This window comes from Eptesicus fuscus, chromosome 23, assembly GCF_027574615.1.
Source record: "Eptesicus fuscus isolate TK198812 chromosome 23, DD_ASM_mEF_20220401, whole genome shotgun sequence".
NCBI classification, from domain to species: Eukaryota; Metazoa; Chordata; class Mammalia; order Chiroptera; family Vespertilionidae; genus Eptesicus; species Eptesicus fuscus.
In genome coordinates, this window is record NC_072495.1 from 27,527,245 (window position 1) to 27,552,837 (window position 25,593).

General features: G+C 70.0%; 2 protein-coding genes across 19 annotated transcripts in view; one reads left to right on the plus strand and one right to left on the minus strand.

The window, feature by feature from the left end:
- The first annotated feature begins 654 nt into the window (after positions 1–654).
- RFLNA (refilin A) lies at positions 655–9,153 on the plus strand. Its single transcript, XM_028133670.2, has 3 exons — positions 655–1,076; positions 8,068–8,177; positions 8,805–9,153. The coding sequence occupies exons 1-3, from the start codon at positions 870–872 to the stop codon at positions 9,151–9,153; spliced, it is 666 nt and encodes a 221-aa protein (XP_027989471.2). The 5' UTR covers positions 655–869.
- A 5,477-nt stretch (positions 9,154–14,630) lies between these two features.
- The window catches only part of NCOR2 (nuclear receptor corepressor 2), a 140,655-nt gene continuing 129,692 nt past the window's right edge, over positions 14,631–25,593 (minus strand). For 8 of the 18 annotated variants that reach the window (XM_054712393.1, XM_054712397.1, XM_054712401.1 and 5 more), the window contains 10 exons: positions 24,511–25,019; positions 23,239–23,388; positions 22,958–23,103; positions 22,524–22,717; positions 21,385–21,534; positions 20,742–20,890; positions 19,856–19,909; positions 17,343–17,564; positions 16,284–16,463; positions 14,631–15,737 (listed from right to left, as the gene is read on the minus strand). In XM_054712393.1, the coding sequence (XP_054568368.1) occupies positions 15,559–15,737; positions 16,284–16,463; positions 17,343–17,564; positions 19,856–19,909; positions 20,742–20,890; positions 21,385–21,534; positions 22,524–22,717; positions 22,958–23,103; positions 23,239–23,388; positions 24,511–25,019 (1,933 nt within the window). In that variant the 3' untranslated portion in view covers positions 14,631–15,558. The remainder of the gene's footprint in view (positions 15,738–16,283; positions 16,464–17,342; positions 17,565–19,855; positions 19,910–20,741; positions 20,891–21,384; positions 21,535–22,523; positions 22,718–22,957; positions 23,104–23,238; positions 23,389–24,510; positions 25,020–25,593) is intronic. The other 10 variants (XM_054712409.1, XM_054712403.1, XM_054712402.1 and 7 more) reach the window with 6 other exon arrangements.

Below are 25,593 nucleotides of genomic sequence, written 5' to 3' on the forward strand. Positions count from 1 at the left end.
GCAGGCAGCGGGGTGCCCGGCCCAGGGAGGGCTGGGCCCTGAGGGGGGGTGTCTGTGCGGGTGGAGTGGGTGCAGGACCTCCTAGGCTCTGAGGACAGAAGCCAGGGCCCTCTCCCTTGGAGGGAGGAAAAGGGGGGGAAGGGGGTGGGGTGGGGGGCCTGTCAGTGAGCAGGCTGCTTGGGGGAGAGGGGAGGGCAGGAACCCGAGAGGGTCCGGGAAAGGGTTCCCAGTCACCCCCCCTCCCCCTCCCCCGTCCCACTTCCACCCAAAGGCCCAGGCACGGCCCATAAGCACAGGCTGGCAGCTGGCATCGGGGTGGGCGGGGAGGTTAGACCCCTCGCCTAAAGGCCCTTCCTAAAGGTCCTTTTATTCGCTTCGGTGAGAAGGAAGAGCCGGAGGGGCCCCACCAGACGGGCTCACTCCCCCGCCTGCCGCTCCGGACGCCTCGGGGCCCACACGCCGCCCCTCAAGCCGGTGCCGGGCGTTCCTCCGGGCGGGGCGGGCGGGGCGCACGGAGCGCTCCCTGCGGGCGGCGGGGAGTCCTGGCGGCGGGGCGGGGCGGGCGGGGCGGGCGCGGGGAGGGAGGGCGGAGGCGGCGCCTAGAAAAGGAGGCGCGGGCCGGGAAGGTGCGCGGAGGCCGGCGGCGGGCGCAGGGCGGGCGGCAGGCCCGGAGGGAGGCGGCACGCAGCCCGGACCCGGTCGCGGCCCCTCCCGGCGGCCGGGGGGGAGCAGGGGGCTCGGGGCGCGGGCCTGAGCGCCTCCTCGGCTCTGCCCGCAGGTCCCGGGCGCAGCCCTCGCCCCGCTGCCGCCGCCCCGGGCCGGCCGGAGCGGGGAGGAGCCCCCCGAGGCGCCGGGCCCGCGCCCCCGACATGGTGGGCCACCTGCATCTGCAGGGCATGGAGGACAGCCCCAAGGAGCGCGGCCGCGAGGGCCTGCTGGACAGCCCCGACTCCGGGCTGCCCCCCAGCCCCGGCCCCAGCCCGCCCTTCTACTCCCTGGAGCCCGGCCTGCTCGACGCGCGCGCGGGGGGCGCCCCCGCGGAGCCCCCGGGACCCGGCGCCGGTGAGGCCGGAGCGGTGAGTGCGCGCGGGGCGCGGAGGGGGCCCGGGCCCGGCGGGAGGGTCTGCGCCCCAGTCCCGGTCGGACGGGGACCCAAAGCGCCCAGACCGTGCCCACCCCCTCCCCACACACACACCCTCCAGCCCGGTGGCCCCGCGCCGGCCGGTAGGGACCAGGTGGGCCGGGCCAGCCGACCGGGACCTGCCGCCTGGCCTGGGCCTCTCCGGGGAGTGACGCCTCCGACGGCAGCAGGGAGAAGGGGGTGAGGACCCCAAACCCCACGGGGGGCTCGAGACGGGAGAGAGACAGACGCCCGCCTGCTCCCTCTGCCGCTGCCCCGTCTGCGTTCCCAGGCTCCCGCCGCCAACATGCAGCCTTGCTTTCTTTCTTTCTTTCTTCTTTCTTTTCTTTTTTATTTTTTTAAGCAAACCCAGACAGGAACCTCCTTCCCGGGATGCGAGGGGTGTTGACGTGGAGCTGAGGCGGTGCTGGGGAGACCAGCTCGCCTCCTGCGGGACTGAGTGGGGCTCCGGGGGGCACCCGGCGGGGCGGCTGGACTGCGACCGGGAGTCCCCACGGGGCGAGTGGAAAGGGGGGGTGCTCACACGCCCGCGGCGTCTCCCCTCCCTGCCGGCTCTGCACGCTTTCCTTCGGTCCTGGGGTGTGTGTGTGTGTGTGTGTGTGTGTGTGCGCGCATATGCACAGGACTCCAGCCCACGGCACTTTCCTGGGCCTGGGCAGGTCGCCTGGGGCCTCGGGGCCGTGAAGGCTCCCCCACCTGACGTCCCGGGAGGCGATGGCATGGATGTGGTTGATGCCTCCCCAAACGTGGCCTCAGACTATCTGAGTGCTTTACAGGGCACCGTGCCCGCCTCACACCCAGGCAGCCTCATTTGGTGGGTACCGGCCGGCCTGGCTCAGGGGGTGAGCGTTGACCTAGGAACCAGGAGGTCACGGTTGGACTCCCGGTCAGGGCACAGGCCCGGGTTGTGGGGCTCCATCCCCAGTGGGGGGCGTGCAGGAGGCAGCCGATCCATGACTCTCTGTCATCATGGATGTTTCTCTCTCTCTCTCTCTCTCTCTCCCTTCCCCTTCCTCTCTGAGATCAGTAAAAATATATTTAAAAAATAAAACCACGACATTGTGGTTTTAACTAAAATAAACAAACACCTCCCGGGTATTTTTCATGTGCCGTGAAGGTCGGGGCCGCTGTCCCGGGCCACAGCCAGGCTGTGAATGTGGGTTCCGGTCCCCCTCGGGGCCGGGGTGGGCGGGGAGGGAGGCCAGGTGGGAGCCAGGTGAATCGAGCTGAGCTGACGGGCTGTTTCAGGGACACTGACCCTGCAGGTCCCTGGAGGCTGCCGACCTGGGCACCGGTCCCGCCTGGCACCGTGGGGCGCCGAGAAGAGGGGCAGGGAGCAGCTTCCCTCGATTGTCTCGCTGACCCGGAATCCTCCGGAAAGTGCTTTCTGGGCGCGCTCTGTGCCCGCCGAGCCCGCCGGGCCCCTGACCTGTCCTGGCCGGCCCAGGCGGATGTATTTTCTTTCCTTGCTGAGCAGACGCAGGGACGGAGCCGCGCTGTCCCGCATCTCATCCGCCGGAGGGCGGCCCGGGGCCGTTTCCGCTCGGCGCGGAGGGAACCCGGGTAGATAGCCCTCCCCCGGCCGGGCCCGCCGGGACTGTCCCGAACCGTTACCCGAGCCCGTTACCCGATCGCCCGTTCTCATCTCATCCCAGCAGCGGCTGCGCTCTGATTCCCAGAGGGGGAGCTGAGGCGGAGGGGGCCAGGGCCCCAGGTCACCCCGCCGGCAGGTGGCCCGGTGCTGGGACAGGACCCCGGGGTCTGGCTCCAGGGCCTCGGCCCTTAGACCATACGTTGTCCCACTTCTCACTGGGGAGCTCAGGGCGGGTGTTTGTTCGTTAAAACACGAAATGCGCCCTAGCTGGTTGGCTCAGTGGGTAGAGCGTCGGCCGGCAGGGTCCCGGGTTCGATCCCGGTCAAGGGCACGTCCCTCGGTTGCAGGCTCGATCGATCCCTGGCCCTGGTGGGGGCGCGTGTGGGAGGCAACCAATCCAGTGTCTCTCTCACATGGATGTCCCTCTCCCTCTCTCTCCTCTCTCTCTCTCTCTCTCTCTCTCTCTCTCTCCTCTCTCTCCCCCTCCCTCCCACTTTCTCTAAAATCGGATGAGAAAATATCCTTGGGTGAGGATAAATAAATAAAGAAGAAGTGGAGCCGTTTAAAAACCAGAAAGCAAAGTGCTGCGAGCCGGTGTGGTTCTGAGATGCTTTAATAACAAGAGAGGAAAGGGTTCCATGGGCAACCTCTCCTCCGCAGGGGGCCTGCGGCTGGCCGCCCACCTGCCCAGGTGCTGAGGGGGCGCCCACCTCCCCTGAGCTCTGGGGGCTCACCCCTGCTCGCTGTGGCTCCCCGAGACGCTTCCCGGGCGCAGACGAGGGCACCGCTCAGGGGACGGGACGGGAACCTGCCGGCGGCTGCGGGCCCAGGTCTCGGGCCGGGCGTGCGGCGGGCCGGCTTCCCCCCCGCAGCCCGCTTGGCGCAGGGCGGCTGCTTCGTCCTGGCTCTCCGTCCCAGGCAAAGTGGGCGCCTGTCCCCAAACCCTGGGAGCTGGGGTCCTCACCAGCTCGTCACCCGCTGCTTCTGCTGGACACGCGTGTTATATGCATGTGTTTTGTGCATGTTACATTCGCTCACGCTTCCCTCCTCCGGGCAGCTCCCCTCCCGCTCCCGTTGGTTCAATGGGCCGGACCTCCCTCCCGGACGACACCCCATGGCCACAGGCCGGGCTCCCTCCCTCCCGGACGACACCCCATGGCCACAGGCCGGGCTCCCTCCCTCCCGGACGACACCCCATGGCCACAGGCCGGGCTCCCTCCCTCCCGGACGACACCCCATGGCCACAGGCCGGGCTCCCTCCCTCCCGGACGACACCCCATGGCCACAGGCCGGGCTCCCTCCCTCCCGGACCGTACCCCATGGCCACAGGCTGGGCTCGGCCGCTGCGGGACTGTGCCCCACCCAAGACACACACGGCCTGGCCCCGCCTGCCCTGACCGTCGGGTTGCGGCTCCCTCTCTGGATAGTCCTGTTCCTGGTGACTCCCCAGCCCGTGGGACCCGGAAGTCAGACCTCCATCCCGCCTGTACCGACGGCACCCACCGTATGCCACGCCCGGCACAGGACCATGGGTGACATAGCGGGGAACACGGCATTCCGGGGGGACCTAGTGCCAGGTGGATAGATAAGTGCCCACCCTTAAGACGGAAAGCGGGGGGCGGGGGGGAAGGCGCACTCCTTTAGACGAGGGCCAGGGAAGTGATGTTCAACAGAAACCAGAAAAAACAATCCGGGGGTAGACTTGATGGTTACAGGGCGGAAGTGTGTGTCAATCTAAGAGGACGGCACGGGCAAAGGTCCTGGGGCAGGAGCAGACGGGTGTGTCCCAGGAGCAGCGAGGCGGCCGGCACAGGCCAGAGCAGGGGCTTGCAGGCCACGCTGAGGCCAGGAAGTAAAATTCCACCCGGTCTTTTACTTTGCAAAAGGTGTTACCAGTTCCCACGCTCCCCAGGTTAGAACCCCGAATCAGAGACGCGCCTGAGAGAGGCCCGGGAGGGGGTGGGGCCTGGCTGCCCTGCAGGGCACCCCCGGCCATGGCTGCCCGCCGGCCAGGAGGGCTTTGCCCGCAGCTGCATTCCTCCCACAAATACTTCAGCCGGGCGGGCCCGGGCGCGCAGCCGGGAGCTAGGCAAGCTCGTCTGGGCCCCTCAGCTCCCGGCTGGACCGGCACCGCCTCCCCGTCCTGCCCCAGCTCCCTGCCCCCAGGGAGACCACCCTGCATATGTGAGGTGCAGCCACCACAGGGAGGGGGGGTGTCAGAGGAAGGACGGCCGCTGTGGAGTGGTGGCAGGGGGCGCTGCGGGCCCCGCCCCTCCACCCGCCGGCCTGTTCACAGGCGGGGTGTGTGTCTGAGTGGCGCACTTGAGGACGAAGGAGGGACAGGTAGATGGGTAGGTGAACAGACGGACAGACGGATGGATGGATGGATGGACGGACGGACAGACTAACTGAGGAGACGGGTCCGCCCGTGGCCCTCTTACAGGCGCCCAGGTGTGTCCCTGACAGTGAGGGTGCCGGAGCCAGCTCAGGGGGAGGGGCCCTGGACCCCTCCTGCCGCCACCCCCCTCCACTGATGGGGGCTCCGCACGCCCCGGCCCGCGTGGCGTCGGCGGCGTCCCGCGCTGAGGCAGCCACGGGCTCTGTCCTCCGGGTTTGGGCACAAACATGGCTGTGCTGGCGCGACGCGTCCCACTGGCCGGGCCGGGACCCCTGGCCGGGCTGGGCCGTCACCGCGTGGCACGGAGCTCTCACCGCGGCGGCCCTCTCCCTGCGCCCTGAGGGCCGTGCCCGCTCGGCAGCCCGGCTGCGTGCCCGCCGAGCACCTGTGTGTACTTTACTTCCCGCCGCGAGTCTTCATCCCTGGGCGAGGCCGGCGGGGCCTGGGGGCGCTTCTCCGCGGGGGCGACCGGGGAGCTGCCCCCCACGCCCACCTGCTCCAGGCTCCAGGGGGCTCTCCCGGCCCGGGAAGGCGCTGAAGGCTGTGGGCCATCCGGGGGCGGGGTGGGCCGGGGAGACTGGGGAGTCCCCTCAGCTCTCGGCTGCTCTGTGCCTGGGACCCACTGTGCTTCCCCTGCCCCCAACCCCAGAGCCGCCAGGGGCCTGCGCCCCCAGGACACTGGCCTGAACCTCAGGGTCCTGCCGGGCTCCCGGGGGCACAGCCTCATTTTACAGATGAGCAAACTGAGGCCCAGTGAGCAGGCGCCAGGCCCTCTGCGTGCTCTTCCACGGGCAACAAGAATCCAGGCCTGCCCGCCGGCAGGGCTCAGGGGCTGAGCGTTGACCTGGGAACCAGGAGGTCAGGGTTCGATTCCCGGTCAGGGCACGTGCCCTGGTTGCGGGCTCGATCCCCAGTGTGGGGCGTGCAGGATGCAGCCGGTCCATGATTCTCTCTCCTCATTGATGTTTCTCTCTGTCCCTCTCCCTTCTCTCTGACATCAATTAAAAAAAAAAAAAAGAACCAGGCCCGGCCCGGCCTGTAGCTCAGTTGGCTGGAGGGTCATCCCGCTATGCCTCCTGGGGGCTTGCTTCCCGCCAGGGGCCCCTGGGGTGCGAGCGCCTGTGTGCCCCCCCCCCCCCCCCGTGGCTCCCATCCGAATGTGGCCCAGCCTTTGAGGAGCGCCTGGTTCCGGGGCCCACGCTGCCTCCTTGGCTGTGCCGGGTGCTCCCTGTGCCCACTCTCCGGCTGGCTGGGTGCCACGGGCCGCATGCCATCGCCCTGTCACCACGGCCCCTCGGCGAGGAGGCAGCGCTGAGCTCCCGACACCGAGGCTGCCTGTGTTCCCGGCCCGGGCCCCGCGGGCAGCCTCCGGCCTGGGCGACTTCCGGAGCGTCTGGCCGCCAGGCCGCTGGAGGCCAGCCTGCGTCTGGGGCGCGCCCTCTGGGATCTCGCGTGGCGCGCCCCGCTCCGGGCCCTCTGGAAAGCGGTGCCCGGGGCTGCGGCTGCCGTGCCAGGCCGTGAAGGGGCCTTGTGTGCCCTGCTGGCGGCCGGCCCGGAGCCAGACCCGCCCGCATGTGGCTGCCGTCACGCCGACCCAAGGTCTGCTCAGGCCGTGCTGGGGTTCGGCCCTGTCTCTAGCCCGGGTGGAGGGGGGCGCCCGGGGCTCTGCCTCCCTGCTCCTGAGCTTGGGAGGATGGTTTTCGGGGGGCGGGAGGGTTAGAACCAGCCCCGGCGGCCCCTCTCCCCTCCGGCGCATCCAGGTATCCAGACGGGAGAAACGCCTCCGAAAACCTCAGCGCCCATGTCCACGTCCCCTCGCGTGGCTGCATCTTCCTCTCAGCTCTCCTGCGGCCACACACCACCCCTTTGAACCAGGGCCCGGAGGCACCGGGCGGCAACCCGCCCACGGGGGGCGGCACACAGTAGGCGCTCAGCACGCAGTAGGTGCTCAGCAAACACCTGCACACGCCGGGGAGACAGCTCTTCGGAGAGCCTGTTTCTGTAAACATCAGGCCACGGGCTGTGCCCTGGGCCGGCGTGGACGGACCCGGGAGCCGCGGGAGGTGCCGGGAGCCGCTGAAGCCTGTCGCTTTGTTTTGTTTCGTTCCTGAGTTCCGTCTCCTGACACCGGGGGCGCTCGCTGCGGGAAGAGGGGGCGGCGAGGTTTCAAGGTTTGGGGTGTGGGTTGGACCTCTCTCCGGGGAGGACCCCAGACCGTCACGAGAAGGACGCGTGGCGGAGGCCGGCTCTCCCAGCGTGTACCCTGTGCGGGCGTCTGGGCACCGCACCATCCTCGCCGCGGCCTGGGCGGTGGGCGCCCGTCACCCCTTCAGAGTCGGGGAGGGGGCCCTGACGGATGTGAAGGCTGAGGCTGGCGACGTCGCCACCGCTTTGAGTGACGTGTTAGGAGGAAGCCGGAGCTTGGAGGGCCTCACACGACACCCGTCACTACTTGCCGCGTCCCTGCGCCCCAGAGGGACAGGACACGGGGTCCCGCCACTCGGTGCAGGCGGAGCCGACGAGGAACTGTTGGTGTGAGGCCCGCAGGAGCAGGAGCAGGAGTGGAGGCGGGTCAGGACGGGCCGGGGTCGCGTGGAGCCCACAGCCACCTGAGGTCTCGGGGCGGTGTGTGTGGCGGGGGGGGGGGGGGTGGGGGGGGCATCCGGTCCGATCGCTCGCTCTTCCGGGCCGGCCGTGGCCTGGTGTCAGCGGGGTGGCCAAGTGCCCGACCTCCCAGGACGGGAGGAGGGGCATGAAGGGAGCAGAAAAGTGAGGGCAGCGCTCAGGCACGTGGGGGAGGGGCCAGGCCTGTGCAATGGGTTTGGGGCCGACAGGCAACAGGCTGGGGCTGGAGGGTGTGGGCGGCCCTCGTGTGTGTGTGTGTGTGTGTGTGTGTGTGTGTGTGTGTAACAGTGCCCGTGACTCTCCCCGCAGCCCCCACCCCTCTCTCCGAACCCCCCGGCGCTGGAGATGAGGCCCCGGCTGCTGCCCGTGTTCTTCGGTGAGGGCATCGAGGTGAACCCGGAACCCGCCCACGAGATCCGGTGAGCGGGGCTGCCCGCAGGCTGGGTGGGCACAGGGCTGATCCTGAACTCCGGGGGGGGGGGGCGGGGGGCCAGGCTGGGGCTCCACAGCGCCCCCTCCAGCCCTCTGGTCTGCTGGGCATAAGGATCCTCACTGGCACCTGGGCGCCCCCCAGCGCCCTGTGTTCCACGCAGCTAATCCACCCCCTGACCCCCGAAGAGTCCAGCGTAGCAGCGAGTCCAGTTTCGCCCACTGTCCCAAAATGGCACATTACAAAATATGTATTTTTATTGATTTAAGGGAGAAGGAGAGAGAGAAACATCCATGATGAGAGAATCATGGACCGGCTGCCTCCTGCACACGCCCCCACTGGGGATGGAGCCTGCAACCCGGGCCTGTGCCCTGACCGGGAATCCAACCGTGACCTCCTGGTTCCTAGGGACGCGCACCCCGCGGGGGAGGCACATTTGTGACCCCGCTCAGGACCCAGCTGGGGCCGCGTGTTGCCTTTCGTCTCAGGTGCCCTCTGAGCTGGCACAGGCCCTCCGCCCTTCTGTGACCTTTAGGCCTTGACCTTTCGAAAGAGCCCTGCTGGGGGCCCCTGCCCTCCGGGGCCTGGCTCACGCGCCTTTCCCCCCCACCCCCAGCTGCAACTCGGAGGTCAAGTACACCTCGGAGAAGCACTTCCGGGACAACGTCGTCTACGGGCACGTGCCCACCGTCACGGCCTACAGCGAGACCATCGTGGCCGCGCCCAACTGCACGTGGCGCAGCTACCGCAGCCAGCTGACCCTGGAGCCGCGGCCGCGCGCGCTGCGCTTCGGCTGCACCACCATCATCTTCCCGAAGCGCGCGCGCCGCTCCTTCCGCACCACCCTGCACTGCAGCCTGGGCCGCGCGCGCCGCCGCTTCACCGCCAGCGTGCAGCTGCAGCCCGGCGCGCCCCCGCCGCCCCCCGCCCCCGCGCCCCGCCCGCCCGGGCCCCCCGCGCGCTAGCGCCCCGCGGAGCCCAGGGCGCGCCCCCGCCAGCCGCTCCGGCCCGGCGCGCGCGGTAGATGCATCCGGTCTGGTGGCCCCCGAAGCGCAGGCGGCGCAGGGAGGGCGCGCACCCGGCGGTGGCCCCCCCCCCCCCAGGGGCAGGCCGAGGAGGCGTCTGGGCTGGGGGACCTGCCGCAGCGCCCCCAGGCGCCCCCCCCCCCCCCCCCCCCGCCTGCCCAGGGCCGGTGGCCTGGCTCCAGGGCCGGTGTGATGGAAGAGGGGTGCTGTCCAGACCCCGCTGCTCCCCGAGGGGCGTTTCCAGATGTGCATGCAGCTGAGCCCGAGGCGGCGGCGCCCCTGGTGGACGTGGGGCCGGGAGGCGGGCAGACCGGACGCGGATGCGGGTTCTAACGTGTGTGGGCTGTTGCCGTGCCCTGGGCCGCGGCGTGGGAGGCTGAGGGCACCGCCCTCTGGACGGAGGCCGTGGCTCCGTGTGCGGAGTCTGCCCCCCAGGCGTCCCCCTCGCCTCTGGCCACGCCAGGACTTCACACCCGGGACTCGCCGACAGGGCCTCGCCAGGGCCCACGGGAGGCGCTGAAGGCCTTGCACGTGTCCGCCGCCTCCTGCCTGCGGTCCGGCCCAGCTCTGGGCTCCCCCCGAGAGAGGCCGTGGGGGCTGGTGGCTCCGCAGTGACTGGACCGCGGGCCCCCCTCGCACGCGTCCCGCCAGGAGAGGAGGCACCAGCCGGACGCGGGGCTGGGGGCGCACAGACGCCCCAGGAGCCCCGAGGTGTCTGTGGGAGCACCCGGGCCTGAGTGGACCCGGGGGGGTAGGGCTCCCGCACCCCTCCCCTGCGCGCCCCCCGAAGGCAAGGGCTGGGCTCTAGCGCCTCCCGCTGGCGAGCTGGGGCCGGGGCGCCCCAGGCCCGGAGAGGGAAGAGGGGCATCGCTCCAAGTGTGGACGCTCGGTGCGCGTTCTCTCCAGAGATGCTTCCAGTTCAAGAAATAACTTAAGAGTCGGGAATCTTAATAAAATGTGCAAACGCAAAGAGGCTCCCTCTTCCGCCAGACCCTCAGGCCCCGCGGGGGTGGGGGAGGCGGGGAGGGGTTTTCCTGGGCGGGGTCCCTCCCCTCCGCTCGGGGCCCAGAGCTGTGCGCCCCCGCCCCCGCCCGCGTGTCCGCCTCCGTGTGCGCACCAGCCTCACACGCAGAGGCCAGGCCCCCCGGGCTCCGGTCTGGGGTGACTCCCAGGAGGCCGGGGAGACAGCAGCCGTGGGATGTGGGCGTCTGACACAGAGGTGTTGGGAGGGGACACACCCTTCCCCGGGGAGGTGGGTCACAGCGGGGTAGGGCCTCCCGACCCTGGACCCTGGCAGCGTGGGAAGGACAGTGATGGACAGGGCCCCGTGGCCCAGGCACCTGCTCCGCATCCTGCGGTCCCTCCTTCCTGCCTCCCCCGCTGTGTCCCATCCCCTGGAGGGAGGTGTCAGCGGGGCGCAGAGAGGTTCCGGGGCCAAGCCCCCCACACGGGGCGGGGCCTGGAGGCTAGACAAGCCCCTGGAGCCTTGGGTGCAGCCAGACCCTTCGGGGCGGGGCCGGCGCCTCCTCCCACGCAGGCGCAGAAGCAGGTCCGAAGGTGCGGGCGGGCCCGGCCCCAGGTGCCTGCGCCCCCTCCTGCCTGTCTCCGGGTTCACGCCCGCCAGCCTCAGGGCAAACCCAGCTTCCCCCGACGCTCCCCAAAACAGGTGCCCCGCCCCCTGGCCTGGACGGGGCCCCACCTCCAGGAGCGACAAGGACAGAGCAGGTGGGTGCTGTCTGCAGCCAGGCGGGGGGCTGTCCGCCTTCCGCCTTCATCTGCACCGGGACCCCGGGAGGGAGCGGGGAGACCCTAACGAGGAGGCGGGACTGGCCCAGCCCCAGCCCCCGGACAGCCGGTGCCGGCCCGGCCCGGAGCTAACCCCGGGTCTCAGCCGGGCTCCCTGGCTTCCCCCGGACAGAGGGCCGGAGCTCCCCGCCAGCTGCCACAGGTTAACGCCTGATGATGCGAATAAGACCCAGATTCCACCCACCTGGAGATGTCCCTCCCCCCCTGTCTGTCCTATCATCCCGTGGGTCTGTTCCTTCACCCCCCCCCCCACCCGCACACACACACACACACAGGTGCGTGGGCAGTGTCGCTGCGCCTCGGAGGGTCACCCGTGTCCTTGTCCCCATTTTACAGACGGGAAAACTGCCTCCCAGGCCGGTTTCTCCCTCACGGTCCACCCAGCACCCTTAAGCCAATGTGATTTGTAGAGTGAAGGCCAGAACATTTCAGGAAAAACAGCCGATGGCCTTACCGGGTGGCCATGGGCTCGCTCCTTCCCAGAAACTCACCCCCCACCCTTCCCCCCTGCCCCAGAGCCACCACCCCCAGGAAGCCTCCCTGGCTGCTCAGGGGCAGTGACCTGAGCCGACCCCAGAGCCCCAAGGACCCGCCGTCCTGTGGGAGGCAGCTGGTGGGGCCGGTGGCCTGGCCTCCGCTGTGGAGCCCTCCCGGCCAGAGGGCAGGGGAGGGGCCCTCCCCGCCCCATAGGGAGCCGCCAGCCACCTGCATGAGCAGCACCGGGGCTGCTGATGGAAGCCGCTGTGCAGGCCCCGGGCCTGGGGGTCAGCTCAGGCCTGGGGAGCCCGGGAACCTGCCTCCAACGTCCTCAGACACGGGGACATGGCCAACAACTGTCCTTCCCTCACCAGCCCCATCGAGTCTCCTGGGGACTGGTCCTCGCGGTATCAGTCACGGGGGGGGGGGGGGGCGGGGTCAGAAGGAGAAAGGTGGGGAGGGATGAGTCCTTAGAGGCTCGTGCCCCAGCTGGGTTCTGAAGCGTGTGCAGGAGTTTGCCAGGGCGACAGGGATGGGGGGGGGGGGGGGGGAGGGGGGGATCTGGGGATCTGATTTAGAGGTGGAGCCGTGAGGAAGCCACACAAGACGGACCAGGGCGGGCTGAGGCTGAGTCGGAGCTGAGGACTGGCTGGTGGCGGCTGGAAGACCGGGGGTCCTGGGAGGGCGCCAGGAGGCGTGAGCGCTCCCTACACCCTGCAGACACCCCCAGGTCGGGTCTGGGCCACTGGCCCTCGCCCGCTGCCCACTCTGAGGCCAGGAGATGGAGGGGATGGGGGGGGGGGCTGGCAGAGATGACCATGACGGCTGAGACCCCCCCCCCCAAACATAACACATGTCACTCTGGTCTGACCGCAGCCGAGGGGGTGCCATGGCGTCCTGGGGGGCGCCAGCAGGCGTGGCCAGTGCCACCTGACCCCCCTGGGTTCCTGGTGGGGGCACTTGAGCAGAGTGGAGGGAAGCCGGGCCCAGGACAGGCCCTTTGCTGGCCCGACACTGCCACCTGCCTGTGGGCGTCGGTACTGCACCCGGGAGCTGGGCTCAGGCCTGTGTCTCCAATGCCCTCTGCTCATTGGGCCTCAGCGCCCAGGCTCACAGGGTACAAACGGGGCCGCGGTGCCCGAGGGTGCAGCTGCGCCCCGCCCCCCCCCGTTCTCCGCTGCCCCCCAAATCCCGTGGGAAGTGCTGAATGTGAGGCTGAAGCCCCAGGTCTGGTGAGGGCGGGGGCCCGGGGGCCCTGGGAGCCGCCCCTCTGGGCATCGAGGCCGTCTGTCTGTCTGTCTGTCGTCCCTGGGTGGGCCTCGGCCAGCGTCTCGGCTGTGGAGCCACGAGGCAGAGGGACAGGCACAGGGTGGGTGCCATCTCCGGAGCAACGTCTCCATCCAATGGCCGGGGTGGGGTTGGGGGTGGGGGTGGGGGTGGGGGTGGGGCCCGGCCCCTCTGTGGACAGAGCCCCAGTGGGACCCAGCCAGGGTCCTCGCCCCCAATGCGGCGCTGACCTCGGCTCTGACCCCAGGGGGAGGCCCTCTGACCTCTGTGTGGAGAAGGGGCCATACTCAGGTTAGCGACACCCCGGGGGGCCGGGGGCGGCTGAGAGGTCGCGGTGGGGGAGGCAGCCTGGCGCCGTTGCAGGCGCGGACCTAACCCACGGGGACGTGTCCCCAGGAGGGAGGGTCACTCAGGAGGCTCCCAGGAGGGGGTCCCAGGAGGGGGCACGGAGCCCTGTATAGAGGGGGCCTGAGGGCTGGGCCAGACGGGGGCAGCCTTCCTCCCTCTGGGTGAACAGGCAGCGGGGCCACTGAGGCCCCCCCCCCCCGCCGGCACCTCCCAGGAGCCCCAGCACCCTGGGCAGCTGTGCGTGCGGACAGGGTGGGGCACAGGTGGGCCGCGAGGTCTCCCGACCGCCCTTCCAGAACCAGGCCCTCGACCTGGCAGCCACTGAAACTGACACACGTGACCGGGACCAGGCGGGCGTGGGTGTGGGTGAGAGGAGCAGGAGGGCAGGGCTCCCGAGGCCGTGGCGCCCTGGCACGCGGAGAGGCCACGTGTCAGAGCCGCAGGCTGAGGCTTGCTGGGCCCCTAGGGGACGTGCAGGCCCGACGGCGGCTCCCGAGCCCGTTATCCAGCAGCACGAGGCGCCAGCGGGCAGCCGCCTCCAGACCGAGCGGGCGAGCTGCCCCTCTTCCGCGGGGCGGGGGCCGGGAGTCCAGACAGCGCTGCCCGCTCGTCCCCGGGACGCCTGCCCGAGTGTGAGTCCCGTGGGCGAGCCTCGGTGCCCTCAGGGGACACCCTAACCCCGTGGTCGGCCAACTGCGGCTCGCGAGCCACATGCGGCTCTTTGGCCCCCTGAGTGTGGCTCTTCCACAAAATACCACGGCCTGGGCGAGTCTATGTTGAAGAAGTGGCGTTAGAAGAAGTTTAAGTTTAAAAAATGTGGCTCTCCAAAGAAATGTCAGTCGTTGTCCTGTTGCTATTTGGCTCTGTGGACGAATGAGTTTGCCGACCACTGGCCTAACCTAACCCTAGCCCTAGCCCATAACCGGGTAACCGCTAACCAGGTAACCGTTAACTAGGTAACTGTTAACCAGTAACCAGGTAACAGGTAACCGCTAACCAGGTAACTAGTAACCGCTAACCTGGTAACCGGTAAGCAGGTAACTGGTGACCCAGTAACCGCTAACCGGTAAGCAGGTAACTGGTGACCCGGTAACCGCTAACCGGGTAACCACTAATCGGGTAACTGGTGACCCAGTAACCGCTAACCGGGTAACCACTAATCGGGTAACTGGTAACTGGTAACCAGTAAGCAGGTAACTGGTAACCGGGTATTGACTGGCCTGGGCGAGTCCATGTTGAAGAAGTGGTGTTAGAAGAAGTTGAAGTTTAAAAAATGTGGCTCTCCAAAGAAATGTCAATCGTCCTGTTGATGTTTGGCTCTGTTGACTAGTGAGTTTGCCGACCACGGCCCTCACCCATCTGCAAAGGGGCCCCGGCTGCTGAGTTGGGGGGACGTTCCCTTGCCCCCCCACGGGGTTCCCTCCCAGGGACCCCCACCCCACCCCCGTCACCCCCTCCTGGCGCCCGGCCTGAGAGAAAGCAGCCACAGCAGCCGTCACTGGAGTATAATTCGCTTTTTAATGAGAAGAATGTGTGTAAATGACAGAACGCCACCGCCGTGCGCAGAGGGCGGCCGCGGATCCCCATCGGACGCATTCTGCCCAAGGAAGGGAGGGAGGGCGGGCGGGCGCGGGGGCTGAGCCGGTGGCCGCCCCTCGGCCCGTGGACGCGACGCCAGGGCCGCCGACGGGGGCCTGCGCGCCTCTCTTAACGGGAAGCGATCGAAAGCGCAGCAGCAGTAATACTGGGTGAGTCCTTCCTTGCGTAAAACCTCTGAGTTAATTCATTGAAGGTATCAAAAATATACCCTGTAAACCAACACCTCTAACCGCCTCCCCACCGCCGGGTCCGAGCCGTCCTCGCCCCAGGCCGCGCCCGGCCCTTCCGCCGCCCGGCCGGCCTGACTCGGCTTCCAGCAGTTCTCGTGGGCCTGGGCAGCCCGTGGGGGCCGGGACGAGCACGCGGCGGGCTGGACAGGGCCCGTGTCCGTCTGTCCGGAGCGCGAAGCGGGGTGCGGGCGGAGGGAGGGCGCGGGGGCTGCTAGCTCAGTTTACACTTTGGTTCCAAATGCGTTAAGGGGGGGGGAGGCAGTGGCGTGGGAGGTGCGTGGTCATCCGGCTTTGGGTCCCTGGCCGTCCCGGCTTCTGTGTGCGGCCGCCGCCCGGTCCTCCGCCCGGCCCCTCCCCCCCTCCCGAGCACCAGGTAAACATCCCCTGAGAAAGTCACTGCACGGGGCCGGCCGGGCGGGAGTCCCAGTTAAGGCTTTAGACGGGCAAGGACGCCGGCTCGGGATGGACGGACGATGGACGGACGAACGGACGCGGGGGCTCCTTCCTGGTCGGGGAGGCGGCCGCCGCCCGCCCCTCACCTGGCCGCTCGGGATGCTCGCGGGCGGGGCCCGGCGCCGTCCCCGGCCCCTGCGGACGGTCACTCGCTGTCGGAGAGCGTCTCGTACTGCGAGCACAGCAGCGGCTTGGGCTCCTCGTCCCAGGCGTGATGGGGGCCGGCCAGGGGCCCGCCCGCGGGGAGGCCGGGCGGGGGCGGGGAGGCCATGACGCCCGCCTGCAGCCGCATGATCAGCGGGTTGTAGGGGAACGGAGTGGAGCCTGCCGGGGAGATGGGGAGACACCCGGAGGGGGTGCTGATGAGCCAGGCAGCCCCCCGCCGGCCCACCCCCAGCACAGACTCGGGCCGTGGCCTCCGGGGCCGGGCAGCTGTCCCAGCGCCTTCTCGCTCCTGGCGGGTTTCTCAAACCGGCGGCCTCGCCCGCCTCCGCCAAGCACGCCCGGGCCGGGCCGGACCGGCAGGCCCCCTACCCGGGGCCATTCTGCAGCCCGCAGGCCTGCGGGTCCCGCGTAGACGCGGCTCTCCCCCTACGCCTGCAGCGCTGCCTCCTGCACGACCACCCGCCGAGCCCGTGGGACGGAGCCTGCCGCCTCCCTGGCCCTCCACCCTCTCTGGCCGGGGCCAGAGGCCGGGTTCCCTATCACCCTCCTCACACCCTCTCCCTCCCCCGGGCCTTTCTCAGGACCTTCCTGCCACCTGAGCGGTCCCTAGAACAGGCCCTACTACGAGCTCACACGCAGTAGGTGCGCGGCAGCTGGCGGGGCCAGGCCCAGGGGCGCAGCCGGCCCCCCCACCCCCATGCCCACCTGCGGACGAGGGCCGGTCCTCCCACACGCGGCTGGTCAGCGGCGTCCGGCGGCTGCAGTCCCCCTCCGAGTGCACGGAGGAGACGGAGGGCGGCCGGTCCCCGGGGGCCAGGCCCGGGGCTGGGGACTTGGCTTTCCGGCTGCTGGGTCTGCCCGAGACCTTGGCCTTCCCGCCGCCGCCTGCAGGAGACACAAGGGAGGGGCCGTGTCAGACAACGAGGAGCACTCACCGTGGAGGACGGAGCTCGGGGTGGTGGGGGGGTGAGGGCCCCCCGGGAGGAGCTGGGGTCTGGGGGTGAGTTTCTACCAGAGGGTGTGGGCGGAGGGTCTGCACAGCCCCTCAGCTGCCCTGCAGCCTAGCTCCCCGCCCGGCGGCCTTGGGCCGACGCTGACGGTCAGCAGGCCTGTGGGAGCGGCCGGGCCCCGGGGCCTGGGCCCCCGTGAGGCCCGGAGACTGTGGGGCCGCAGGGGCCGGTCAGACGGGCTGGGCGCTCTGGCCCGTGTTCTGACGCAGCGCGGCCCGGGCCGAGTGGGGCCGGCAAAGGGGGGCTGGCCCCTGGCCCCTGGTCTCCTCCCACCAGCCCGAGGGCCGGGGTGGACATGCACGGTGACCCCAGCAGGCGCGGAGCCCGGGGGTCCCCCCTGACCCCTGACCTACAGAGTGGGCGGGCCCTCGCTCCAGCCTGACCTCCCGCAGCGAGACACGCGGACAGACCGGGACGCGGGCGGCCCTGTGTCCCGGGGGGAAGGCGGGGCGGGGCGGGGCGCGGGCGGCGGTGTGAGTGTTTTTAGAAAAGCAGCAGCTCCTTGGGGCCTGGGGGGCGAGGGGGGGGCCCACGGGGCCACGTGCCCACATGGGGGGGGTGCCCGCCCGCCCAGCTCGGGGGTTAGCCACGTCCAGAACCACGTCAGACACGCACAAAAATAGTCAGAAGCTCTGAAGCCGAGGGGGGTCGGTGAGCAGAACCGGAGGCAGAGGGTTAAGGACACGGGGGGACGGGGACGGGGGCGGGGGTCGGGGGGACAGACGGGGCGGGCCGAGCGGAGAGGCCTGCAGACCTGGCGAGGTGAGTGCGTGTTCGCTCCGTCCGTCGGCAGCGGTTACGGGCATAGCAGCGGGCAGGCCGGCACTGGCATTCAGAGCGTTAAAAGCATTGGCGCCGAGCGGGGCCTCCTCCCACTGGTCATATTTACCCATGAGCGCCTTTCTAATAATGGCCTCCAGCCCCAGGTTGGTGCTGGCCTGCTCGGGCAGCGCCTGGCTTCGGCAGGTCATGAGGCCTGGGGGAGAGACACACACACGGGCCGAGGGGCACGGAGGGCGGCGGGCGGGGGGGAGGGGGGGGGGAGGGAGGGGAGGAGGGAGGAGAGAGAGTACACGTGAGCACATTTCGGCAAAGCAACACGATTCTTCGTTCCCTGCCCCCCGGTTCCCCTGCCACTGGGTCGGGGGCCCTGGGAGCGGTAGGCATCCCCGGGGGGGAGGGGGGTCTGGGGGGGGGGCGGCTTAGGGGGCGCCCCAGCCTGCTGTCTATCCTGCCCCCTCGGGAAATCAGAGGCACCTTCTGCGCCCCCTCACCCCTAGTCCCAGCTGGGGCGGCTTCCCGACTTAAATTCCCAGTGGCCTTCAGAAGAGGGGGACGGGAGGGCCGCCCCGTTTGGGGAGGGGCCACTGGGAAGTTAAGCCAGAGAGAAGGACTAGGCACAGGGCAGGGGGGGGCAGGGGGCCGGGAGACACTCAGGGAGGAAGGTGACCAGGGCCCCCCCCCCCCCGCTTCTGCCCCGAGGCCTAACCCCCGCCCCCCACCAGGAGCCACGAGGAGAGAGAGAGGTGCAGAGACGGACGGTGAGGGGTCGTAGCCATGCAGTTACGGTGCGTGCGGGGGGCAGGGCAGAGCTGGAGACAACGGCATGACCCCCCCCCGTGGGAAAGGGGCGGAGCCCCACGGAGCCGCCCAGAAACCCTCTGGCCACGGCCCCCTTCCCGCGGACCGGGCGTCCTGACCCCGGGGAACGTGTCTCTGTTCGGTGTTCTCTAAACCAGACTTGGCCGGGCAGCCGCCGCCGGGCAGCGTCTCCGCGGATTTTAATCCTTCGCGCTGAGCAAAGGTGAGGACAGCACGTGGCCTCCGTGGCCGCCGCACCCACGTGGCGGCCTCCCCATCCCGTTTCCGTGGCAACCGATGAGCAACTACACGTTTCCTTTTCGCCGCCAGGGGGCGCCCCCTCCAACCTTCCCGCTGTGTCTCGGCCCCGTGTCATCAGCACGTTAAAAACACCCCGGAACCGTGTGTCCTCCAGAGAAAGCCGAACCCCCCGTCCCCGAGGGGAAAAGCGCTTACAACGCCCGCGCTGAGCAGACGCCGGGAACGTGGGGGACACGACACGGAGAACGCAGGCCGGGCGGCCACAGGGGTCCCTGGGCCTCGTCCGCAAGGCCGCGGTCCCTGAGCGGACCCTGGGCGGGAGGCTGGCCCGTGTCCGGTGGCAGAGCCGGGAGCCTCCCTGCTCCGCCGGCACGCGTGTCTGCAGACGCACGCACCCGTGGGCCCCGCCGCTGGGTCGGGGTCTGGGACATTCCGGAACCACGCGCTGCTAACCTCCGGGGTGTCCTGGACGTAGTCCCCTCCCCGCCCCCCCGGCTCAGGGGCCCACGGCAGGGCCGGAGCTCAGAGACCTGCACGCACACCACCTCCGCCACACGGGGCCCCGTCCCTGGAGGGTGACAGCCCCCATCGGCTCAGGGCTCGGACCCCGCACACCCGACTCAGCCCCACCCAGTCCTTCCCTGAAGAAACACAGTGTGGCCCTGATGGAGGATGGGGTCCAACCCCAGCGCCCCCCCCCCCCCCCCGCCCCGCACCCAAAATATCATAGAAGGCTGAAGTTCTAGCTGAAAGATGGCCGGGTGGCTCAGTGGTTGAGCGTCGACCTAGGAGCCAGGAGGTCGCGGTTCGATTCCCGGTCAGGGCACAGGCCCGGGTTGTGGGCTGGATCCCCAGTGGGGGGCGCGCAGGAGGCAGCCGATCGATGTTTCCATCACTCTCCCTCCCTCTCTCTCCAAAAACCAATGAAGAAATGTGTGTGACCTTCAGACCCGTCTATGCGATGCACCTACGCTGCTTCTTCAACTTCCTGGCTCGAGTTTTCAAGTAGAACGGACGCGCCGACCATAAAATGTGCCCGCGTGGACCCCGAGGGACGCCTGTGCGCCCCAAATAGGAGCCCAGACCCCCTCCACGCAGTCCAATTCCCACCGGGATGCAGCAGGGGAGCCGGGCAGGTGCCCAGACGGCCGGCCGTCCGCACACCCAGCCCTGTCTACACGCACCCGGGGCCTCGGGACCGAGCTCCGCACGGGGCCTCCCCCCAGCCTCGCGGCCCCCGCAGGGCGGGGTTAGACCGGAGGAGGCGACACCTTGGAGCTCAGAGGGCTCCGGTGGGGGCGGCGCCCCCGGGCCCGCCAAGGCCAGGTCCCCAGTCTCCTCGCAGCCTGACCTCCCCGGGCGCAGCCGAGCTGGGGAAGGGGGGGCGGGCGGGGGGGGCGCCCCTGGGCCGGGGCGGGCGGTTACCTGCGCCGGTGATGGCGGGCATGTTGAAGATCTCCGTCCCGGGCTGGCCGATATCTGGAGGGGGTGACGAGACGGTGAGACCCACAGCCGGCGGCCGGCGCCCTCACCCCGCTGCTGCCCGGGCGCTGGGTCAGTGCGCCGGGCTCCTGCCGGGGCAGGTCCCGAGGTTGTATTTCCAACCAGCTGGCCGGGCTGCTGACCCTCGGACCCGCGCCCCCACCCGGCAAGGCCCTGAGGCACCGCTGGGCAGGTTTCCAGTCCGTTCCCGGAAAGGGAGCCCCCGGCCCGGCCGGCGTGGCTCAGGGGCTGAGCATCCACACAGGAACCCGGGGGCCGCCGGGTCGGTCCCCCGTCAGGTCAGGGCACAGGCCCGGGTTGCGGGCTCGATCCTCTGTGGGGGGCGTGCAGGAGGCAGCCGGTCGATGGTGTTTCTCTCTCTCCCCCTCTCTCCCCCGCTCCCTTCCTGTCTCTCTAAGAAAACCCATAAAAACATAAGAAAAAAAAAAAAAAGAGGTGGCAGCTCTGGGTGCCCCAACGCCCCCGGCCCGTGAGGCCTCCCGAGACCCGGCCGTGGCTGATCCCCGCCCCTCGCTGTCCTGAGAGCGGCCGCGGGCCAGCCCTGTGCTGGGGGAGGCGGGGCTGGGGTTCATGGCACTAACCATGGAAACGGGGGACCACCCAGCCTTGTAGGGCTCTCACCCCAATGCCCGGGGCCGACGGGGCCGAGCTCAGGCCCCTCACACACACAGTCCCTGGGCCCCGTGGGCGGGCACCGCTGCGAGTGCCGACGGCGGAGGCCGGCCGAACGGGCGAAGGGCCTGGCAGGGTGGTCGTGGGCCCCCCTCCCCCTCCCCCACCCCCCACGGTGGGGCGCCCGGGCCCTTACTGTACTCGGGCTCGTTCCGGTTGTGGGTGCCGAGCTTCTTGTTGATCTCCTGCTTCTTGGACTTGACCATGGCGGAGGTGCTCTCCGTCAGCTTGCTGAAGAAGGCGGGGGGCTGCCCCGTGTTCCCCGGAGACTTCGAGCCCATCCTGCTGGAGGCCAGACCCCGGTCAGCCCCCCGCCGCGGGGCGTGCACCCCTCCGACGACGGGGCGCTCACCCCCCGCTGCCTGAGACAGCAGCCCCCAGCTCCCCCGCCCCCAGCTCCTCCGGCCGCGGCTGCCGCAGCCCCGCCCCTCCCGCTGGCCGCTCGCCTGTCCTGGGGCTCGGGCACCGCCGGGACCCCGGCTGCCCCGGGGGCCACACCCGGCCACCTGCACAGCCCTCCCCGTCACACACACCGGGAAAGGCCCGGGACCAGAGGGTTCGGCCACGGCTTCCGGAGGCGGCAGGCCTGGCTGTGCCCTCACGTCTCAGACCCTCTCCGCCTGCCGCAGCCGGGCCGGCCGGAGCCGAGCCCCCGGGCCGTGACAGCAGCTGAGGAAGCCTTGGTTAAGCCTGAGAGCCCGGGCGGGCGGCGAGGGGCTGTCCTGAGCCTCCGTGGTGGGGGTGGGGGTGGGGAAGGGGCAGGGCTGGCGTTAAGGTACCTGGACTCGGCGGGCTCCCCATCGCGGTACAGCGGGGGGTACATGGCGCTCCGTGGATGCCCGGGCTCCGCCAGGCCCTCCGGCGGGGACACGGGCTCGATGCCGTCCTCACCGCTGCCCAGGGCCGCCGTCTTGCTCGGCTCCGGCGACCTGCGCGGAGAAGGGTCCCCGTGGCGGTCAGAGCTGCGGTCAGAGCTCAGGGCGCTCCCTCCCGAGGGGCCGCCCCCTCTCCCCGCCCCCTGCAGGCGGCTCCTCTGAACCAGGGCTCGCCCCCTTTTCCTGGGAAGAGCCAGACAGTCCTTTAGGGGCCGTGGCCGCCTGTGGTCTCTGCTGCGTCTTTTTTCCTTTTTTGTTTTTTTACAAACATAAACCCAGCCCGGCCGGCACGGCTCAGGGGAGAGAGCGCTGACCTATGAACCGGGAGGGCAACCACGGCTTCCCGCCGCCTCCAGAAGCCGTGGCTGAACCCCTCTGGTCCCGGTTGTGGGCTCCATCCCCAGTGGGGGGCGTGCAGGAGGCAGCCGTCCGTGATTCTCTCTCATCACTGATGTCTCTCTCTCCCTCTCCCTTTCTCTCTGAAATCAATTTAAAAAAAAATTTTTTTTAAATAAAAATGTGGAACCACCCTCAGCTCGGGGGCTGTGTGAACAGGCTGTCCGAAGGCCCCTCCTGCACCCGTGCCAGGCGTCCCCCTGTCCCCCGACACCCCGGGGCTCCCGCCTCTGTCTCCCTCAGCCGGAGCCCCCCACCCAGAACCGCTCCATCCCCGGAGCTGGGGACCTGCCCTCTCCTGGGCACCCCGGAGCGTGCAGCCTGCGGGGACGCTGCTCTCCGGTGCACACCCCGCTCCGCCACTCACGGGCGGCGTCCCTGTGGGCACGTAAGCTCCCGCCTCCCGCCTCAGTCTCTCCGTCTGTGAAACGGGACAAGGCTGCCCACCCTCCCGGGCTGTGCTGGGAACCCTGGTCACCCCGTGTACGGAGCTTACTCGGTGCCTGGAACCCACGGAGACGCCGTCGTCTGTCAGCCGTGACCCTGGGCCAATGCTCCGTCCCCCGGCCTCGCGGGGCAGACGGCTGACGGGGCGTCCCCACAGGCTGACCGCCGGGGCCAGCGCGCCCGCCCAGCCCGGCACTCACCTCTTGCCCCCTTCGCTGTGCGGGGAGCCGCGGGCGGGGGCGCCGTGGTCCGGGGGCGGGAGGTAGAGGTCGCTGGGCGGGCGGCGGAGGTCCAGGACGGGGCAGGTGGCCCCGGGGAAGGAGTAGAGGGGCGCGGGGAGGGGCGTGCCGAGCTGCTGCGGGTGGTGCCGCGTGTAGTCTTGCGTGATGACCTCCTGCGGGCCGGGTGGGAGGGGGCGTGGGGTCAGGGGTCAGGGGTCAGGCGGCGGGGGCTAGGCTGGGTCCTGGGCCCCCTGCCCGCAGCATACCCAGGGCTCGGACCCCGGCTCAGGCCGAGGCCCTATCGGCTGGACCAGGGGCAGCTGCAGAATCTGACTTCGAGACTCGGGGGTCCCTGCTCCCCCCCCTCGCCCGCCCTGGGCCCTGGGCCCACCCCAGATGCAGAGGTGACCTACACTGATGTGCTGGGCCAGGGTGACCACCCGCTGGTGACCTTTGACCCCCGGCGCGGTCTGGAGCAGCGGGCTGGTGGCGGGCTGGCTCTCGGGCAGCGGCCGCAGGTGTGGGAGGTGCGTGGCCTCGCCGCCCAGCTTCCCGGAGCCTGCGGGCAGAGCAGGGCGGGTCAGGGCGGGGTGGGGCTGGCGCCTCGGTCTTCCGGTCTGTGGGGTGGGGTCACGCCTATGCTCGCAGGGCTGTGGGGGGCCTGGGAGGGGGGGGGGGGGGAGGGGGGCCCCACCTGGCTGCTTGTGCCGCAGGTCCCCCTCCAGGTGGCTCTTGTCCAGCTCCTCGAGGTGCTTGGGGAGCCCCTTGTCGTGGGTCAGGCTCGGGGAGCTCACGGGGCTGATGGGCTCCACCCCGTCCGGGCTGTAGCTGCCGCCATGGTAACCTGCGGCGGGCGGGCCTGGGGTCAGGCCAGCGGGTGCTGGAAGCGGGCTGCCCCCGGCCTCCCCGGCCTCCCCGCTGGCTGGTCCCCAGGCCGGAGCCGGGTATCTGGGCGGATGGAGAGGGGGTGGCCGGAGCAGGGGCTCCCGGCTGGCCAGGGTTGGGGTACACTGAGGAAGGAGGGAGATGGGACAGCAGAGAGGGAGAGAGATGGAGGAGAATGAGAGACTGGGGCACCCAGGCAGGCAGGGTGAGAGATTGGGGGGACAGAGAGTGAGAGAGAAACGTGGGCAGGCCGGGGACACAGAGAAAGACGGGGAGGCGTGGGCTGGGGGGAGAGGAAGACGTGGCGGGGAGTGTCTGGGAACGGGGGTGCGGACCAGCCGTGATGGGCTGGAGGGAGGGAGGTCTGTGTGTGTGGGGGGGGGGGGGGGAGAGGGGGGCAGGGAGAGACAATCCGTCTGAGGGGCCCCCGCAGCCCCTCGTCCGGTAAAGAGGAGCCCCGAGTTGGGGCCTGAGGTGGGAGGACTCCCCTGTCTCCAGAAGTGGGGCGGGGGGACGGCGGGGGGGGGGCCTGGGGCCACGGCTCCCGGACAACCTGGGCGGGAGGCAGGGGTCAGGGGTCAGGTCCCCAGCTTCCCAGTGTCCCCTCCCCTTCCCGTCGTCCTCGGCGGGCGTCCCCCAACCAAACACCTCCATCCGCACACGGCGGCAGGCAGGCTGCACCCGCGCCCTGTGCCCACTCCCCGCTCCCCGGGGCGCAGGCGGCGCAGACGTGGGGCGGTGGGAGGCGTGGCGGGAGTCAAAACCACAGATCCGTTCATCGAAGGAAAAGAAGCGAAAATCCCCCCCAAAAAAGAAAAATCATGATAAAACGATGTGCAAAGGAGGAGGTGGCCCCCCGACCCCGGAGGGCGGCGGGCAGCGGGCGGCAGGCAGCCGGCGGGACATCAGCGCGTGCAATCGACGACGACGACGGCGTGGGAAAAAAACCAAAGGCCAAAATCAATGAAAAATGCGGGGGGCGGGGGGGGGGGGGCGGCGCGGGAAAATAAAAAGCAGAGATCCGGAAATATCTTTGGGCCACGAGACGGGGTGCGGGCGCGGTGGCGGCCCGGGGTCTTACCGTGGCGAGGGGAGTCGTTGGCCAGCGAACCTCCTTCTCGCGGGCCCTTATCGTGGGCAATTTGACGCACGATTATCGCGTCTATGAAGGTGGCCGCTGTCAGGGCAGTCTTACCCAGAGTCCGGAGCTCCAGTTCCTGGACGGAAAAGGGTTTACTGTGAGTCTTTTCCCGGTGCGGGTCCGCGGCCGGCGGGTCCGGGCTGGCGCGGTGGGCGGCGAGGGTCTTCGCCGGGGTGCGGGCGATGGCGGGGGCCAAGGCCCGGGGCTCCGCGCCCTTGCCCGGCGAGGAGGCGGGCTCCAGCCCGGCGCGGGCCTGGGGCTTGGCGAGGAAGGCGTGGCCCGCGTCCCCGCGGGGCCTCTCGGGCCGGCTGACCCTCGGGGCTTCCTTGGGCAGCAGGACGGGGTCCAGGAGGGCGGGGTAGACCCCGTCCAGGGCGCTGCCCAGCGGGCAGTGGGCGGCGGGCGGGAATGTGGCGGCTGGGCGGACGGGCGAGGAGGTGGAGGTGGACCTGGGGGAGGAGAGGGGCGTCAGGAGGCCGCGGGAGCCGCCGCCGGGGCCTGCGTCACACCCTCACGCTGACACCCGGCGCGGGGCGGGGGGGGGGGGGGGTCCCCACTGTCCTGAAACGGCTCCCCCAATTCCCCACTGCTCCCTGGATAAACCCACCCTCCTGATGTCGGCCTGTGGAGCATGACCCCACCTACCCCATTCATTCATTCATTCATTCATTCCTTCATTCATTCATTCATTCACTCCGTCATCCTTAGCGGATGCACCTGCCGTGTGTCAGGGACACAGCGCTGAAGGAACAGACATGCACCTTGCGCTCTAGTTAGGAGAGACCGGAGACCCGTTAGCCTACAGATCGGACCCCATCGGAGGGAGGTGGCGGCTCGAGGCTGCGCGTCGGTGACGTGACAGGGAACGCGGGGAAGCGCCGGGGCGAGGCTTCTGGGAAACCAGCTGTCATGTTTCCTAACGAGCCGCGGGGAGGGTGCGACTAGGGCGGCCCGGGGGGCACGGCAGGAATGGAAGAAGCGGCTTCGCCTAAACAGGTCCCTGGGCGGGCGGGGGGGAAGGGG

Bases quoted from the DNA above. Each gene is read 5' to 3' on its own strand.
- RFLNA (XM_028133670.2), top strand. From the start codon at position 870: ATGGTGGGCCACCTGCATCTGCAGGGCATGGAGGACAGCCCCAAGGAG. The intron at 1,077-8,067 runs GTGAGTGCGCGC...CTCTCCCCGCAG, and splicing joins GCGCCGGTGAGGCCGGAGCG to CCCCCACCCCTCTCTCCGAA. The intron at 8,178-8,804 runs GTGAGCGGGGCT...CCCCACCCCCAG, and splicing joins GAACCCGCCCACGAGATCCG to CTGCAACTCGGAGGTCAAGT.